The 19440-nt window shown below is 46.7% G+C and overlaps 2 protein-coding genes and 1 long non-coding RNA gene across 5 annotated transcripts in view; 1 reads left to right on the forward strand and 2 right to left on the reverse strand.

Annotated features, from left to right (window-relative positions):
• LOC138766254 (uncharacterized) overlaps positions 1-5437 on the reverse strand; it is a 30594-nt gene extending 25157 nt beyond the window's left edge. The window contains exon 1 of the long non-coding RNA XR_011358711.1: positions 5239-5437. This is a non-coding gene — a long non-coding RNA (uncharacterized lncRNA). The remainder of the gene's footprint in view (positions 1-5238) is intronic.
• On the forward strand, positions 1-18307 carry CCER2 (coiled-coil glutamate rich protein 2). 3 transcript variants are annotated; one of them, XM_069943698.1, is made up of 6 exons: positions 1-184; positions 1278-1324; positions 5306-5399; positions 5871-5939; positions 11920-12662; positions 15764-18307. In XM_069943698.1, the coding sequence occupies exons 1-6, from the start codon at positions 139-141 to the stop codon at positions 15836-15838; spliced, it is 1074 nt and encodes a 357-aa protein (XP_069799799.1). In that variant the 5' UTR covers positions 1-138; the 3' UTR covers positions 15839-18307. The 3 variants fall into 3 exon arrangements, with proteins under 3 accessions (XP_069799799.1, XP_069799800.1, XP_069799801.1); XM_069943699.1 differs by lacking the exon at positions 5871-5939; XM_069943700.1 differs by lacking the exons at positions 1-184; positions 1278-1324; positions 5306-5399 and adding an exon at positions 5627-5736.
• Positions 15716-19440, reverse strand: part of LOC138766251 (inositol-tetrakisphosphate 1-kinase-like) — a 13993-nt gene continuing 10268 nt past the window's right edge. The window contains exons 6-10 of the mRNA XM_069943697.1: positions 19226-19266; positions 18543-18708; positions 18105-18172; positions 16856-17015; positions 15716-16758 (exon numbers count right to left, since the gene is read on the reverse strand). Coding sequence (XP_069799798.1) covers positions 16535-16758; positions 16856-17015; positions 18105-18172; positions 18543-18708; positions 19226-19266 — 659 coding nt within the window. The 3' untranslated portion in view covers positions 15716-16534. The remainder of the gene's footprint in view (positions 16759-16855; positions 17016-18104; positions 18173-18542; positions 18709-19225; positions 19267-19440) is intronic.

The raw sequence follows: 19440 nt of genomic DNA on the forward strand, positions 1-19440 counted from the left end.
GACAGACTGTGCAAACTGTGGTCCAGCCTGGGGCTCAGGCTATTTGCCTCCTTCCTGTATCTGCATCATCAGAGCCGGGGCTGAAGAATTACCACCACCATCATCATCCTCAGCAGCAGCCGCCGCCGCGCATCCACAATGGGTCCTGTGAAGTGTTTACTGCTAGCAGCTGTCTGCATGCAAGGTAAGAACTGCAGACTGCCAAGTGTTATCCCCCCCCCCACCGCTCTGTCAGTGGAGACCCCCTCCAAGGTGAGACCTGGATCTGCAATAATACATGACAAGACCGGCGTCAGATCCCGGAGAAGAAGAACTTCTATTAGAAATCCATTTATATTCCAGCTACGTGACCTAATATACGTGCGTCAACCTTCAGGGACTCATTACTATGGGTAGAGTCATATATTATACATGATCTAATGTTTTTATAATCCCCCCGAGTCCTCTTCTCTATCCCTGGTAATTGGGTTATGGCTATAAGATGTTATATAGGGAGAAATGTCACCATCAATATATTATAAGGGGAGATTGCTCTACATCAGCTGGCGGCTGCAACCGGTGGCTACGACCCCCTGCTGGGGGAGCATGCTGAGAGGTGGGCAATGCTTTACGGCATATCCGATCATTAGTATGGCGACCTGAGGTTGTGGTTATGTTAGGTTCCTATCAATCTATGGTTGCTTCTATCTATCCTCTTCCTGCTCGTCCTCTTCCCATTGTCCCCTTCTACTAGTCTTCCCTGTATTTTACATAATAACTCCCGTCTGGACGCCTATGGAAAGTTTCCATAATTCTCCAATAAGGTTCCAGACTGGGAGCAAATTAATTTAGTTGAAATTTCAAAAAAAAAAATTGGATTTGTTAGAATTGGAACTTTTTGTGATCCGTTTTGGATTTGCCACAAAATCTGTATTGTACTCGTATACCTCTTATTATGTTCATACTATGCATAGGCCAGGGATGGGAAACCTTCGGCCCTCCAGTTGTTTCAAAACTACAATTCCCATCATGCCTGGACAGCCTTCGGCTGTCCAGGCGTGATGGGAGTTGTAGTTTTGCCACAGCTGGAGGGCCGAAGGTTTTCCATCTCTCTCATAGGCAATGGGGCCACATCCTAATCCTATCGTCTTGACATCTAGAGTCGCTGAATCGCTGAAACGGGGAACGAATCTCACGATATTTGCTTGTGTCTAGCCACAAACATAGTATAGAAAAGACCAGAAAAGTTGGAGGTGTCAGCTAGATTGAAGAATTCATCTTTACCTCTTCTCCCCTAGTTTCCGCTATGCCCCTGTCCAGCCAGCTGTCCGAAGAAGAAGAAAAGGTGAGCGTATAAGATGGTATAATCTGGCTATGTATGACTTATTAAAGGGGGGTTCCCATCTGAGCTTGTTATCTCCTATCTATAGGATAAAGGATAAAAAGCTAATGGCTGGGGGTCCTAACACTGGGACCCTCACTGATCCGGAGAACAGAGATGCAATAGCCCCACAATGAATGAAACTGTACAAACACCGCCTCTGTACTCCATTCATTCTGGATAGGGCCGCTAAACATATGAACTCAGAGGCATTGGGTGGCCCCATAGAGAATGGGGATCCAGCAGTGGGACCCCCAAAGATTAGCTTGTTATTCGGTACTCTATAGATAGAGGATAACAAGCTCAGATGGGAACCTTTAAAATATAAGCCCCCCGATACAACAACCTGCGGCTCTCCAGCTGTTTGGAGGACCAAGCTTGCAGCCATTGGCCATACTGTAGTTCCTGAACATCTGGAGATGTTCAGCAGGTGAGGCTTTTAAACGTGCAGCCCTGTGTCAAATTGGTGTGGCCTAGAGTGTCTGTGCCCTAGGCCTATGACGCCTCTCCGTTCCTCCTCCCCGCCCTCTTCATTATTAGGAACGCCACTGGACAGAATTTCTCCTATTCATCACTTTTCGGAACACTGCACATGTGCTGGATCCTTAAGGCACCTGTGTAGTGTTCAGGATTAGGAGAGATCCTAATGATGAGGAGGGTGGGGAGACAGCACAGACCTAGGGCATAGACATTATAGGCCACGCCAGTTTGACTCAGGGCTGCAAATGTAAAAGTTATTTTTTTATAACTGCACACCTGCCGAACAGACCCCAGGACAGATCTTGGATTAAAATCAGCTATCCGACAGTACAAGCGGTTTGGGGGGGGGAGGGGTGGGGATTCAAATTGTGCGTACAGAGTCACTTTAACTTAAATGGGGGCAACCCACCAGTCCGAATTGAGCCTGAATCCAGGGTGCATGCTTGTAGGGAAGTTAATGATGTTCACAAAAAATTATTAATGGGCTCCCTGGTAGGCGCTGGCACGTATACTCACCGCAGCTAATCGGTGTCCCGCGGCTTGGTTCCGGTCCCGCTCACGTCCGCCACTGCTGTGACTCCTCTTCTCTGTCCTGTGATTATATGCCCAAACTCGCGCGCTTCAATGCATTCTCTAAGGAAGCGCGTGACTTCTGGCGTTCAATCACAGGACAGAGAAGAGGAGTCACAGCAGAGGCGGACGTGAGCGGGACCGGAACCAAGCCGCGCTGCGGTGAGTATACGTGCCAACGCCTACCGGGGGGCCCAATAATAATTTTTTGTGAACTGCTTCTTTAAGTAGAGATGGCTGCCTACTGTCATTTGAAGGGGGTAGTCAGGATTAGAAGACACATGGCTACTTTCTTGCAAAAAAAAGAACAGCACCACCCCAGTGTTATTACAGTTCAGCTCTATTGACTTCAGTGAAACTAAGCTGCAAAACTGCTTCCAGACTGAGGACAAGAGAGGTGCTGTTTCTGGAAGAAAGTGGCCATGTTTTTGTAAGCATGAATAACAATTTTATTGCACATGGCAGGCTTTGCTTTAGACTTTTCCTACTTGGGCAACTTGCAAACATGCGTAGAATGATGTATCCAAGTGCAGAATGAAGAGAGATAGTGCCTCATGTGTGCACTGGGGTAACATTTTGTACCCAAGGGGCTGCACAACACTACAAAAATGTGTCTGCTTTCTTCCAAAAACAGCACCAATCGTGTCCACAGGTTGTGTTTGATATCGCACCTAAGTCCCATTCTATTCTGAGCTGCAATACCAATCACAACCATTAGTCAGGTGTGGCGCTATCTCTCAAAGAAAGCAGCCATGTTTTTCTAACCCTGTAAAACGTGATAACATATCTGAAAACCTTTTCGCTGACATTCTGGTGTTTGTTTAACTGGGTACAGTGTCATTTATCATGTTACAGGAGGAGCTGTCACAATAATAAAAAAAAAAAAGCTGTCGAGCTGATTGGAATCAGACAGAAGGCGGCCGTTCAATAGAATCGACGTGCTGAACTCCCAGAGCAGAAGCGACAAGTTTTCCAGCAGATTAATTAGTAACGAGATCCTCCTGTAGACAGCAAACAGCACATGGCGTCCTGGCAGAGGCATGGCATGGACCCGAGTGCCGCCGCCACCGCTGCTGCCTCTAGGTGGCGTCTCCACTAGATGAGAATAGTTTTCAATAAGATATGTTACTTACACTTATATTACACGGATTAGAGAAAAGGGTCCACTTTTTTTCTACAAACAGCGCCACCCTTGTCTATGGTCAGTGTTTAGTATTGCAGCTCAGCCTCATCCACCTGACAAGGGATTAGCTCTAATACCAGTCGCAGCCTATGGATAGGGTAAATGAAAAACTTATTAAAATAAAATAATTTTTTTGAACAGGTTCTATTCACACACTGCAGATCGGATACAAAAAATTCTGTTGCACACAGGTGTAGCGGCTAGAAAACGCACATGTACAAGAGCAAGGTCCCCTGTAAAGGGCTGGACTCCCGGCTCGTGTACACAGTGCAAACAATATCTGTACTCAGACTTAGAGGGGTACTCCAGAAACATTTTTTTTTTCTTTCAAATCAACTGGTTTCAGAAAGTTATATTGATTTGTAAATTACTTCTATTTAAAAAAATCTCCCATCTCCAGTACTTATCAGCTGCTGTATGTCCTGCATGATTCTTTCCAGTCTGACACAGTGCTCTCTGCTGACATCTCTGTCCATGTCAGGAACTGTCCAGAGCAGTAGCAAATCTCCTGCTCTGGACAGTTCCTGACATGGACAAAGGTGGCAGCAGAGAGCACTGTGTCAGACTGGAAAGAATCCACCACTTCCTGCAGGCCATACAGCAGCTGATACTGGAAGACTTGAGATTTTAAAAAAGAAGTAAATTACAAATGTATATAACTTTCTGAAACCAGTTGATTTGAAAGGAAAATATTTTCGCTGGAGTACCCCTTTAATAGTATATCATATAATATAAAAGGCATTAAAGAGAATCTCCAATCACAAATGTTCGCATTGTAATAATTCATTACAAAGTCTTATTTATAGGCCTAGTAGCCAGAAACATAGAGAAAGAGATTTTTGCTGGAGTACCCCTTCAAGGCCCTATTACACCGAACGATTATCAGCCGTTCTGGACGATATTCATTTGGTCTAATAGTGCATGTTAAAAGACCACGATTGGCCGACGTGCACAATGTCGAAATGGCAATGGCCCGATCATGACAGCGACTGTCTGCTGCTCTGTTTAATAGGAGCGGTGGCAGCAGACCGCCACTAACTTCAATGGGCCACCCAGACGATCTAAGGATTGGACATGCTGAAATTCAATACACTACCAATAGCACTGAAATCGGCAGGCTTGGTCAACTAATATGGTCACCCTAAGGGCCCTATTCCACCGGACTATTATCGTTCAGATTATCGTTAAATCGTTCGAATCTAAACGATAATCGTTCGGTTGAAATGCAGTTAACGATTAACGACCGAGCGAGAAATCGTTGACCGCTTTATAAGACCTGGACCTATTTTTATCGTTGCTTGTTCGCAAATCGTTCGCATTGAATAAGACATCGTTCGGTCGTTCGCAGTAGATACGAACGCAATAGCGAATAAACAGCAAAGAAAAAACGATCGCAAATACGATCATAAATAACGATTATCGTTCCATGGAAATGAGTGAACGTTTTCAGGTCTTTCGCAATAGCGGTTGTTTGAGGTCGTTTGAGATCGTTAATCGTTAACGATTTTGCGAACGAAAAACGTCCGGTGGAATAGGGCCCTAAGAATATGTTGGACTACCAATACCACCCCTCATATACAACAATATGGATCTGAACAGACTTTCATCTCTAACTGGAGGTCCTCCTTATTTGATTATTAGTTACGTTGATCCAGAAGAAGACAAAGATCAGATGACATCACTGGATTAACTATGCTCTTTTGTCCTTCCAGGTCACAAGATGTATCATGGAGGTCCTGGCAGAATCATTGTCTTCACCTGGGCCAGAAAGAGTCAGCAGTAGCTGCATCCATATACTCAAAGAAGGTTGTGAACCATCTTATAACCCCATGGGGGAGATTTATCAAACATGGTGTAAAGTGAAACTGGCTCAGTTGCCCCTAGCAACCAATCAGATTCCACCTTTCAATTTCCAAAGCGTCTGTGAGGAAAGAAAAGTGGAATCTGATTGGTTGCTAGGGGCGACTGCACCAGTTTCACTTTACACCATGTTTGATAAATCTCCCCCATGTCTTCTACTTTCTTTTGTTCTCTGTTGCCCTGCTATGGCCGCCATACCCTCTGACTCTTTTAGGACCCTGTTATACAATCCTATTATTGGTTGAATGAGTGTTCCTAGGCTCGTTCCCAATAATTGACTCTGGTACGATCTTTTGAGAGGCCAATAAACTTATTGATTTCAATAGTTTTGGGGAGCATGCTGGGAACGTGTGGGGGGGGGGTCTATGGGCAACTAGTGACTTTTTGTTAAAATCGGCATGTTTTGCGTTTTTGCAGATGAGCGCCTGATCTCCATGCTGCGACACCAACATTTGCTCAGGGAGCTGGAGGATCTGACTCATCGAGGTAACTGATCGGTGGTGTAGCTCATAGGTATCAAAGCTGTGGCCCTCCAGATGGGGCCAAACTACATTTCCCATAATGCCTGGGCAGCCAAAGCTTTAGCTTTGGCTGTCTAGGCATGATGGGAATTGTGGTTTTTTAACAGCTAGAGGGCCGCAAGTTAATGTAGATGAACCTTGAATTTTCACCATTTTTGACCACTATGAATCTAGATAGTCTATATCAGGGGTCTCAAACTCGCGGCCCGCGGGCCAACTGCGGCCCTCGGGACACTAGTTTGCGGCCCCCACCTCAATGGTAGCTTCCCTGTAAGTGCGGCCCTCATCAGCAGCTCAGCCGCAATTGGCTGAGCTTAACTTTATGCTCAGCCAATCACGGCTGAGCAGCTGATGACGCGGCAGAGGGGGGCTGGCATCAGGGACGGCTGCAGCTGTTCGGCCGGCCTCCCGAAGACGACGGAGAGGTGGGCAGCGGCGGTGGTGGTGGGAGGGGAGTTGTGTGGTGCAGGGGCCAACAGCCGCCTGGCAGAGCCGCCGCCCCCTAGCGTCCCTGCCACACATGCAGCTCCCCGGTCTCTGGAGGAGGAGGTCGCAGGGACTCCAAGGTGATCGCATCTCTGCAAGTCCTGGGGCTGTTCAGCAGGATGGGGGGATGCAGTGCAGATCCCCGATCCTGCTTTACAGCCCCAGGACTTGCAGCGATGCGATCACCTCACCCTGTAGTCCCCGCGGCCTCCTCCTCCAGAGATCGAGGAGCTTCATGTGCGGCTGAGAGGAGCGCGCCAGTGCAGGGGGTGAGAGGAGGAGGAGGGGTGTGTGCCCAGCTCCCCCCAGTCCCCTCTTAGTGACCCCCAGCTCCCCCCTGTCCCCTGTGTAACCCCCAGTCCCCTCTCAGAGACTCCCAGTCCACTTTGTCACCCCCAGTCCCCTTTCAGAGACCCCCAGTCCCCTTTGTCACCCCCAGTCCCCTGTGTCACCCCCCTGCTCCCCCCAGTCTCCTGTGTCATCCCCAGCTCCCCTCTGTCACCCCTGCTCCCCCCAGTCCCCTGTGTCACCCCCAGTCCCCTCTCAGAGACCCCCAGTCCCCTCTCAGGGACCCCAAGTCCCCTTTGTCACCCCCAGTCCCCAGTGTCACCCCCCTGCTCCCCCCAGTCCCCTGTGTCACCCCCCAGCTCCCCTGTGTCACCCCTGCTCCCCCTAGTCCCCTGTGTCACCCCCAGTCCCCTCTCAGAGACCCCCAGTCCCCTGTGTCACCCCCTGCTCGCCCCAGTCCCTGTGTCACCCCCCTGCTCCCCCCAGTCCCCTGTGTCACCCCCCAGCTCCCCCCAGTCCCCTGTGTCACCCCCCAGCTTCCCCCAGTCCCCTTCTTGTGGAAAACCTGATGCGGCCCAGCCTCACCCAGACTCTACCTCCAGCGGCCCCCGGGTAAATTGAGTTTGAGATCCATGGTCTATATAGTGTTGGTGGGCTGGGGAGCTGACCTATGTATTGCTTGATGTTAGATGCTGTTCATTGAATACTAATAAGCAGATAACATATTCTCTATGATTATAGTGGGGGAACCTGGTTTCAAAGGTTCAGTTCTGTTGCAGCGCCACCACAGGGGAAATAAAGTATTACATGGTGCCTATCAGAGCCGGTGGACTGGAGTCCTTCAGAGAAAGCTACTGTTTCAGTTTCATGGTGCCCTTTGAAGTCTATAGAGAAGGAAGGGGAAAGTCGGGGCAAAATGGCTGGTTAGAGACTTGTACTGAGTGTACAAGATTTACAGTTTACACTTCTCAGTACTACTCCATAAAGTCCTCCATACTGCTGCTTCTGAGGGTGTGCTACAGACATATAGGGAAGCTGGATCCGCTCTTCTGTGTGTCTGTAGGCCACGGGGGCCATCATAAAAGCTATATTATACCCATTAGCTCAGGGGCAACTGAAAATTAGTTACACAATGGTCAGAAATAGTGCTAATCCTCATATACACCAGAAAAAAAGGTTTAAAGGAGACGTCCGGCCATAGGAAACTGTAGGGGTGGGGGGAACCTAAAAAACTTTACTAACTCACCTGTTCCCGTGCCTCTCCAGCTTTGGATCGCCGCTCCAGGACCCCCACCCGGCTTCGGTTTCTCCACCAGAGCCGACATCATGAGCTGGCTGATGGACTGGCTGCTGGGGCAGGACACCACTCCAGTCACTGATTGGCTGAGCAGGCTGTCCATCAGCCGTGACAGGCATTCTCCTCCGAATCATGGCGTCATCACAACTAGGGGGAAAATGTCTTCCGGCGGGGGTCCTGGGGTCAGTCACATGGCGCATCACGGGCACTGGGAGAGTTAAGCAACGCTTGCCTGTTATTCTCTCCCCTGCCACCTTAGAAGAGTTTCTTATGGCCGGACTTCTCCTTTAAGGCTGGGAAGCTTGGATCCTGCACATGGTCCTAGCCAAGGACTCTTTCCTATGTCCAGTAACATATAGCATATAGGCCCTATTACACGGAACGATTATCGGCCGTTATGTGCCAATAGAAGGCAGTGATCAGCCGACATGAACGATGTCGACTGATCGTTGGTGTTGTTTGTCTTTCAACATGTTGAAAGACAAACGACTGTGATAGCAGCGATCTGCTGCCATCGCTCCGTGGCAGCCCCGCCGCACCTCCCCGCGGCCTTCCCTGTGCTCACCCGCTCGCTGCCCCCACGTGTAGTAGCTGACAGCGTACATTTGCTCCTCACAGTCGCCCTGTGTAATAGGGGCTTTAGCCTTGCTGCCTGCAGTTTACCTGACCTCGAACAATCTCCATGTATCCACTGTCTGGTGAACACACTGTATTCATCTCCTTGAAGATATGCCCTCAGCGCTCTCATTTACTGTCCACAATAATCAGGTTGTAGCTCTGCACCGCGAGCCAGGATGATAGAAGCTAAACCAATATCAATGGACTTTATCCTGTCTATGTAATTTGCTGCTGTACTATAAAAGTGATCTGCATTATATCTAATGTCCCAGCAGTACTCTATCCCTTACATACACATGGAAAGCTCCCCATTAGAGATGAGCGAACCGGGTTCGGGTTCGAGTCGATCCGAACCCGAACGTTCGGTATTTGATTAGCTGGGGCTGCTGAACTTGGATAAAGCTCTAAGGTTGTCTGGAAAACATGGATACAGCCAATGACTATATCCATGATTTCCACATAGCCTTAGGGCTTTATCCAACTTCAGCCGCCACCGCTAATCAAATGCCGAAAGTTCGGGTTCGGATCGTCTCGAGCATGCTCCAGGTTCGCTCATCTCTACGGTCCCCATGTCCTACATCACCTTGTTAGGCTGGGTTCACACTATGTTTCTGCAACCCATTTTTTTTCATCCATTAAAAAAAAACAACAACTGATGGAAAAACGGATACATTTGTGTGCATCCGTTTTGAAATGTTTTTCCATTGACTTCCATTATTAAAAAAAAAAGGATCAAAGAGCATCCATTTTTTTTTAACATACACAAAAATTCAGTCAACCACGTTTTTGTGTACGTTAAAAAAAATCAAACATGTGTTTTTTTTAAAAAATGCCTGGCGCTGAGGGTCACCCAAGTTTTTTTTCCCCCCCTGGTTTTAAACATAACTCATTGATTTAAATGGACACTATGGGGGAGATTTATTAACAATATGCCCAGGTGTACATTATGGAGAAGGTGCAGATTGTGACCTGCTCCCTGGCGTATGCCTAACGTAAGCCCCGCCTGCCTGAGGGGTGAGCAGGCAGGGAGGAGGTGTGGCCTCATTTTTTAAGGTTTACGTCTGGAAATCTGCATCAGGGAAGAATCTACTCCTGCTCCAGAGCTGGTGTAGATTTTAGTGCAATGCCTGTACATCTTAGTAAATCTGGGCAGGGAAAAGGGGGCGTGGCTTTATCTAAGACTGGCGTACGAGTACTCCAATCATGATTGTGCCCCTGTGTAATATTTAATTTCTCCTGTGGTGGCGCTGCAGGGACACCCAACACTTTCTGCTAGGTTGCTATACAGCTCCCACCTTGGCCGCTGACTGGCTTAGACCCAGAAAGCGTCCAGGGGAGGTGAGAGAAGGTTACTTCTGTCATCCTCACCCTTCCCTGCCAAAAATCACCCCAGCCCAGAACTCTTTCTATAACGTACAACCCCTTAAATGGCTGCTAATAGTTAACGCAATCTCATATTTATATCTCATGTATTGATGGTCCTATTCTTTGTGCACTGTACTCTGTAATGTTTATTTTTCTGATCCATTGTTATGTATGTTATTTCACCCTACTACACCTTTATGGCACCCACACCAGACTTTATGGTGAACTGTGTATGACCTGCGCTAGGTTTTATGAGGCTTGTCCTTCACTGTAATTGCTCTTTATCTACATAGTACATTATCATGTTTACCTTGTCCTACTCTTCCTGTTTCACCTAAATGGAACTGAAAAAAAAATCACCTATTTCTATTTGGTTCTGTAAAGATTGATACAGCCCTGTTCATCCAGAATAATTTACCAGTGCAGGAAGGACTTTAATACCTAATGCCTTTTAGCCAAATGTATATCTTAAGTGTGTAGAAGATATTAGGCTTAGGCTGCATTCACACATTCCATGAAGTTGTCCGTGATCACGGATGTCTATTGGGCTATTCACATGTTCCTTTTTTTTCACGGATCCGCAATCCATTCAGTGAAAAAATAGGATATGTCATAACTCGGACGTGATCACAGCACAGATTCCCCCATAGAAGTCTATGAAATCCGTGTTTTTTACGGATTGCACGGATCTGACATCCGTGCAGTCCGAGAAAAACAAGGATGTGATGTAATCAGTGTAATTTAAAAAGCTTTAATCAGATCCTTGAAAAACAATCACAGATGTTTTTTTCACGCATCACGGAGGTAGATAGCGGACTTCATCCATGGACCTTAAAAATCACTGACCATGTGAATGCAGCCTTACTCAGCCCACTCCTATCTCCCCTGACCTCCCCCTGAAGGAAGTGCTGCTGCCAGACACCTCCAGCGGGGGGGCTTATCGCCCTTGGGAACGAAGGATCAGACATGTTGAAATCCAACTGTCCAATACTGCTGTTCATCACCATCCACCATTAGGGGACAGTCAAGATACCCCATAAGTATTATGGTTCTGTCTATATCAGAAGGTTTAGATGACATTAATCTCATATGAATGGCCAGAGTAAAAGTGTCTATACTACACACCTTATACTAAAGTAAGACAAACCCATCGCCTGGTTTTGATGACTCTCCAAACGATATCGATGGGGTCAGGTATGCCCGATTTTGGCCATGTGACCCTTTCCTGGCTGCAACTTACCCTTAGCCATAAGCAACACATGAATATTGGGTCATGAGAACGGTTTGGCTGACAGCTATTGAGAGTGTATGGCCACGTTCAGAGAGATGAGCATTCTCCTAGTTCACGCGTCGGCCCATATAAAAGGGCCTTAACCCAACACATCTGCAACTGGCACCAATTCAGCTCCAAGTAGGTTTGTGCTTCGGGGTCAATACTGAGTACTGGGCCAGTCCAGAGTTTCTCTGATTATCCTGTAAACCAATCAATAAGCTTCCTCATTTCTTCTTTTCCCTTTGCACTATTGACCATATCTCCACGGTATCCATTTATCAATATTTCTTCGCCCTTCATTATCTCTATACTATTCATAATGGTAATACTTCCGCATTTTTCATTCTCAAAATTTTCAAAATGTTATAAAAAATCTTTACGTTTCTGTCATGAAGACTTATTTTCCTCAGCATATGTGTTAATTAAAGAACCAGAGACATCTTAGAAGGTCCATGTACAGATAGGTCATTGGTGGTATTGCCATTCAGAACAACAGACAGAATTCGGGATTCTACAAGGTTTTATCTCTTGACGGAATACCCACCACCCACCATAGTAGCCTATATCTGTGTTCTGCAAAGTTCTGCAAAATTACCTTTGCATTTATTCCATCCCCAGAAAAGTCCCAGCACCATGCAGAAAGGGAGAGCATGGAGGAAGAAGAGCTTAAAAAGAGAGCCAATGAGACCCCTCCCAAAAGAGATGCAGAGTCCAAAAGAGGATCCAACGAGGAATCCAAAGAGTATGAGAAAATAGAGAAGGTGCAGGTGAAGGAGAAGGAACATGGCACATCAGATGAGGAGAAGGTCCACGAGTTGATGGAGGAAGAAGAGGAAAAAAGAAATGCACCCGCTAAGAAAGGGGAAGATGAGAAGAGAAACGGGAAAGAGGCAAGAGGTGATGGGGCCACCAAGAGAAAAGACAAAAAACACTTCAGTGAGGAGAGCGACGAAGACAGCTCAGAGGAACAAGAGCACGAGAGGGGGCACCATGGGGCCAACAATGAGTGGTACCATAGGAACCATGAAGGATGGGAAGAAAAGAAAAGATCTTCACATATAAGGATGGCAGAGGACCCTAGCCAGGAAGAAACAGCCCAGTTTGAGTCTGAAGACAGAGGCATGAAATACTTCAACGCCAAGACCCATCTGCACGATTACAATGGGGAAGACAAAAGACATGTCCACCACCCAGAGGAAAACGAAATGGAGAGGGAGAGGGTCTATTATGGTCAAGGGGAAGATGAGATGGGAAGAGAGAGGCACCATTACAATGGGAGGTCTGCGAATCACGAGCACCGAGAAGAGGAAGAGGAGAGGGAATTGGAAGAAATGGAAGAACGTGAGGAACACAGAGCTAAGGTGAGAAAAGGATGAGAATGCCCAGCTCATGATGACATCTGTACTTTGTATTTCTCTGTGTTCAGAGCTGCCCCAAAAGCCAGTATATCAACTGTCTAACTGATACTTACAATGGGAGGCCAGTGCCAGTAAGTAGCTTTCCTCCCAAAGAAAAAAAGCTTGCTGCTAGCCGTCACCTGTTCGAGGTAGCATCCCTTCAAATCGATGGTCAACCCTTGAAACATCACTGGGAATTGTATACCAAGCCAGAAAAAGCAGTCTACAGAAGGATAACTCTCTCTTCTGGGTGAGATTCTGGCTTGGCATATAATCCCCAGTCATGTTTTTTACAACTCCTTAAGGGTAGAACATTCATTTGAAGGGCTGATACCGCCAATAGATAGCAGCAAGCTTTTTTTTTCTTCTAAGGGTGCGTTCACACGTACAGGATCTGCAGCAGATTTGATGGTGCAGATTTGAAGCTGCAGATTCAAAGCAAATCAATTCTAAGGGTGGTATTACACGGGCCGAGCAGGGCCCGATAATACCTGTAAACGAGCAGCGATCTGCTAGATCGTTGCTCGTTTACTGGGCCTATTACACGGCCCGATAATCGTTTGACAAGAGCTGCAAGGACATCGTTACCGATGTCCTTGCAGCCCTTGCTAAACTGGCATACATTACCCATCCACGTTCCAGGGCTGCTCCTGCAGTCCGCTTCTCCCGGGGTCCCGTGCGCGCTGTAGCTTCACAGCGGCCTGTCAGCTGGAAGGCCGCTCAGCCAATCACAGGCCGGGACCGCCGCGGCCTGTGATTGGCTGAGCTGCCCATCAGCTGACAGGCCTCTGTGAAGCTAGAGCGCGCGTGGGACCCCGGGAGAAGCGGACGGCAGGAGCTGCCCTGGAACGTGGATGGGTAATGTATATCGTTAGTCGCCGGCCACGCACCGCTATTACACGCAGCGGTGCGCGGTCGGCGCCCGACGAAAATAGGGTCTAACCTATATCAACTATCAGCCGATGATCGTTGTCATCGGCTGATCGTTGCATTTATTACACGGAGCGATAATCGGCCGAATCGGGCCAATTTGGCCGATTATCGTTACGTGTAATAGTACCCTAAGCCATAAAATCTGCTGCGGATCTGCTGCAGATTCAAATCTGCGCCATTAAATCTGCTGCAGATCCTGTACGTGTGAATGCACCCTTAGGGAGAGTTACTTTGCATACCTTTTCCCATGAAGAGTTGCATGGTTTATAAGACACCATACAGATAAGTCATTATGGCAGTCCCCTAAAGGGGTTATCCAGCGCTACAAAAACATGGTCACTTTTCCCCCGACTGTTGTCTCCAGTTCAGGTGCGGTTTGCAATTAAGCTCCATTTACTTCAATGAAACGGAGTTTCAAAACCCCACCCAAACTGGAGACAACAGTAGGGGAAAAGTGGCCATGTTTTTGTAGCGCTGGATAACCCCTTTAGGGAAACACAGTACCTCCTCATGCTACTACCAAGAAGACCTGTAGCTCTTGTGGGTGTTGTTTATTACAGGGCGAGATAAGACCCAATATAGTTGTTGGTAGATATTTGTGTGTTGGCTACAATCCCATTTTATGACTGCTTAATCAGAACATTGGACTTTAGTAATTTTACAGTAATAGGATCGCTGCCCCCAATAAAGCTGCTTATCAAAACACTTTGCACTGTGGATTTTAAAGCGTGGGGTCAGATGCAGATTAACCGGAGGTAAGTGACTTTGGCCAAGCAATATTCGAGAGAGTCTATATGTGCCCCTATACACCATTGTCTTCTTTAAATAGCCAGTCATAAACTTGGGAAACTCTAAAATATGAGTAAAGAAGGTCAATGGTATCTAAAAACATAAAAAAGTAAAAAGAACACCATCCACTAACATTGATATCAATGTAGAAATTGTGGTCAAGCAAGGAGATGAGTAGGGGACGCTGTTGGTCGGCCTTGGTTGCCTTTGGTGTTTTGCCTTCAGAAGAAGTGGTAGGGGCACCATTTTACTATTCGACCAGTCCCTCTGTGAGTGCTGTATTGGCCATTGTCAGTGGTGGTACGTGGTATGTTAGAGTAGAAACTCACCAGTATCAGATGAAAGTGTGAAGCAATGCCTTACTCTAAGGGTCCTATTCCACGGGCCGAGGAGGGCCCAATCAACGATGTAAACGAGCGGCAATCTGCTAGATCGCCGCTCGTTTACTGGGCCTATTCCACGCCCCGATGATCGTTGAGCGAGGGCTGCAAGGACATCGTTACCGATGTCCTTGCAGCCCATGCAGCATCATACATTACCTGCAGGTCTTCTCCTCCGCGCTGTCTTCATCCCCGGATCCCGCACGCTCTATCTTCAGAATGGCCGGTCAGCTGACAGGCCACACTCAGCCAATCACAGGCCACGGCGGTCCCGGCCTGTGATTTGGCTGAGCGCTCCGTCAGCTGACCGGCCAATTTGAAGATAGAGCGTGCGGGACCCGGGGAGGAAGACAGCGCGGAGAAGAAGCCTGGACAGGTAATGTATGCTGCTGCTTCTTCTCAAACCGTCGGTCGCCCGCCGCGCACCGCTATTCAACCGTAGCGATGCGCGGTGGGGGAACGATGATTTTAGGTCTGGCCCTAAATGAACGATCAGCCGATGACACGATCATCGGCTGATCGTTCTCTCTATTTTACCGAACAATAATCGGCCGAATCGAGCCAAATGGGGCCGATCCGGCCGATTTATCGTTACTCTGGAATAGGGCCCTTAGGCTGTCTTCTCCAACCGGTGGCTCTCCAGTGGTTGCAAAATTACAACTTCCATTGTGGCTGTCACAGAATGATGGAAGTTGTAGTTTTGCAACCACTGGACAGCCACCAGTGGGAGATCACTATCGTAAAGTGTGATCACATAATGAACTAAAAACGTACCCAAAACTCTAGCTAACGTATACCTCTGACATGGCATCCATTATCAGTGGATGTAATGCTACCAGTAGATGTTCCTCTCTAGTCTCTCTACAAAAAATTATAAAAGAAAACAGTTTTTTTAAAAAAGATATAAAATATTAATCAGCATTGATCTTTTCTATTATTGCTTTGTGTGTATGTGTTTTTAAGGAACGCGACATCCATGAGGTAGAGGAAGAACTAAGGAAGGCGGCAGAGCGACTGCAGGAGCTTCACCGGGGCTAAGAGTAGAAGAGCCGACCTCAATCTTCTGTCTTCCAGACTATATCCTGCCAACGCTTTGCACGTGTTCTTGTACCCTGTATATACACATTTCTTCCACAGTTGGTTGTATACTATATTAAGAATTGAGATGTGTTTTGTGGCTATGTTATAAAGTAAAGCTTTGGCCTGGTAATACAATCAGAACAGATCCTGGCTATTGAGTCACCAAGATATCATATGTCCACAATATCCAGAGCTGTGTGTCATCCTGATAGTACCTCAAAAAGAAAGAAGAAGAAGGTGTTGGCCCCATTGCACGGATTGTCAGTAATAATAATCATATGACTATTCTTCATCTTCTTTCTCTTAGAAATGCTTTGTTCACGAATTATACTACAATTAGATTTACAGAAGCAATGCTAGGTACACATCGAAGCAGAAGGTTCGTGGTAGTATGGGAGATGTCTACAAGACAAAATCTCCCCATGGTCATGTCTGTCCGGGGAGAATTTTCATGTTTTGCTGCGAGAACCGAATAAAAATGACAAATTCAGGGTCTAAGTGATTTGTATACTGGTGGCAGTCTTCATTGCTAGAGGTTCATATTTCTCAGAAAGTTGAGTAGAATTTCATGTGGTTCCAATAGAGGTAATCTCATTGCATGGAGGTGCATGTTAAGGTCTAATTTACTATAGAAAAAGTCTTCTTTCTCCTTCGTCACCAATCGGCAGAGAAGGCTGGGGTACGCATTGTAAAGTAGGAGGTGCTACTGACTTGTCTTTTACAAGGCTCCGGGAGAGATCTTAGGTCCAGCTTGCGATCTCCACATGTAGATTCATCAGGGGAACCTTCCAAAGCAGATGGGGATTCTTTGTTGTTTTTGAGAAGTTTGTCCACGTGTGAAAGTAAAGCTGGGAAAAATTCAGTAACACCTTCATATCCTGAAAAAGAAGAAACAATTAGAACCCTTGGGTAGATGGGGGACTACTGATATGTATTGGAAATTTCGTAAATTCTAGGTGTATAACAACTGCTTACCTGGGAAGGCGTTGACATCGATAACCGCACAACGACCAGTCTGAGTGTCTACTATTAAATCCACACCAAACAGAGACATCCCCAGAGCACCCTGAAGACTCTGCACCACCTGTCTGACAACATCCTCTGATGGCGGTAGGGCGCCTGGATACAGGGGTGTCTGGAAGAAGAGAAAAACAGCTTTAGATTCAGTCTTGCCAAAATACTGCTTAAAAAAGCCAAGAACCATTAGCACAGTGTTCTTAATCCAGTTGCAAAACTGCAACTCCACCATACCCTGACAGTTTAAAGCGAATGTACCACTGGTACATCGCTTTTGTGATTTATACATAGATAGACTGGTGCCGGCAAAGGGGTGCCAGTGCCGTGGTCCTTTTTTTGAACAGTGGGCCGATTCCCGCATATGTCGCCAGGGGGTGAAGCACTGAAGGTGGGCCGACCCGCCCTCAGTGTGAGTAAATCCCCTCCCCTCTGTGACGCGGCTTCCCTAGAATCAATGGAGCCACGTCACAGAAGGGATTGTCGATCGTCACACTGGCAGCGGGAGGGCCTGCCTGCAGTGCTTCACCCCCAGCCAGTGCTCGGAAATAGACCAGCACCATACGCGGAAACCGGCCCGCGGTTCAAAAAAGGGACCATGGCACCGGCATCATCCATGTAAAAATCACAGAAGCATTGTACCGGTGGTGGTCGGTTTAAAGTCAATGGACCTTTTGGGACTAGAAATGAGCGAGACTCGAGCATTCTCGAGTCCACTCATTCAACATTTGAATACCGGTGGCTGAAGAAGTTGGATGTAACCCTAGGGTGTCCTGGAAGGCCGTTACTGGAGCAAATACAGATCTACTGTATAGTGTAAACCAGGGTTGCTAAATTACAGTTCCCATTATGCCTGGACAGCTAAAGGGTTTCCAGGAATGATGAGAGTCTGGACAGTGGCAGGTTGTGCAACCCTAGTCTACAGTGGTGCATTATGGGTAGCTAGCTGAGCATAGGATGAAGTGGAGATATTTATGAGAAGGTAATTTTGTGTATGGGTCCAAATATGTGAAATAGATTTACTTAGAAAAGTGGGTTTTCACTCAACCTTTAGAACCAGAAATGTTAACAAGTTTAAAAGGCCCGGGGCAGTGAGTTCTACAAAATAGGTGCAGCACGGGAGAAGTCTTTCGTGTCATCTAATCCTCTAGTTTCTATAGGTGTACGGTAAATCTGACATATGATGTCATTCATTGTAAGTTACACTCACTTGGCATAGGTGTGAACAGGACTCTGCCTTGGAGACTTGGTGGCTGTGAAAGAAGATGGTGGATTGGTCTGTAAAGAGAAGATATACAAAACTTGTGAGGATGTTGTAGCCTCGATCACCATACAAGTATTGATTCTTCACTTAATAAATAACCCTTATCTGCCTCTAAAAATGCTAATAAATATAATACATTATAAAATCAATATGTCACATCTACCACAATTATTGTACAGGTTACTACTGAAAGGGACTCCCAGTATGGGACTCCCAACTCCCAGTATGTTCTGACACCCAATGGGGAACTTGTTTTATAAAATCAGCAGTCTGGAAAGTCATTAGATGGAGGCTGGAGTGGCCCAAGAGGCTCGGCTCATGTCCATAACCAAACGGTCCGCACCACATATAGAACAATACACAACATATACGGAATATACCAACCTGTCTCCCCCAGGGGGAAGTTATGGATGGATGGTCTCTTGACGACGAAATGCTGAGAACCCACAACAAATATCTTATAGAGGGTGGCACTGTGGTTGATGAAGCTCTGGAGGAGACAAGGGGGCGTCACATCCTTTAGGCCCTTCTCATTGAATATCAAAGACATCTGCAATACAAAGCGCATGACTTTAAGGAGGATGACCATAATTCTTTGACATGTGTCCTGGTAGATGTTGCCATGAAATAACAGCTCTGTGTTGTGCTGCTCCTCTGTTCTTCCTCCTGGTAATGTATGAATACATTGACAATGGGGCGGTTCCTTGTTTGCCCATATACAATTTGATACTATCGGTGATAGACAAAAGTATAGCTCTTCTCTAAGTACATATGTCAGATTTCCATAGCGGTTATTGTCTTTTCAGAATTACACCTTTAACTGTTCATTCTAAAAGTAGAGTCAACAGCCTGCAGGGATGGGGAGAGAAGCGCTTAGCCAAGTGCTTCTCCCTGCTCATTCTAGTGATCAATTAGGCCTGAACACCCAGATCCAGACAAAAGTGACAAGGACATATTGAAACTAACCAACAAACAACGGCAAAGCGGCCAACAAGATGGTCCAGTTTAGAAACCAGTTTAGACCATCGCAAAATATGCAGAAACAACAAATACCCAGTAATACAGACCTCGTGTGAGCGCGGTCCATGAGCCACCTGGGTTTTACAAACTGCAAAAGAAGAAACAGATGATGATTATATATATATAGAGAGAGATATATATTATAGTAATAAAGTCATACTAATATATTAGAAGTTTTTCATAGCTCATCTCTTACAGCACAGTATTAACTACAGCACAGTAGCACCTTCCTTATACCACAGTATAACCTGCCTTACCTGCA

Source organism: Dendropsophus ebraccatus, chromosome 10 (assembly GCF_027789765.1).
Source record: "Dendropsophus ebraccatus isolate aDenEbr1 chromosome 10, aDenEbr1.pat, whole genome shotgun sequence".
Classification (NCBI taxonomy): Eukaryota; Metazoa; Chordata; class Amphibia; order Anura; family Hylidae; genus Dendropsophus; species Dendropsophus ebraccatus.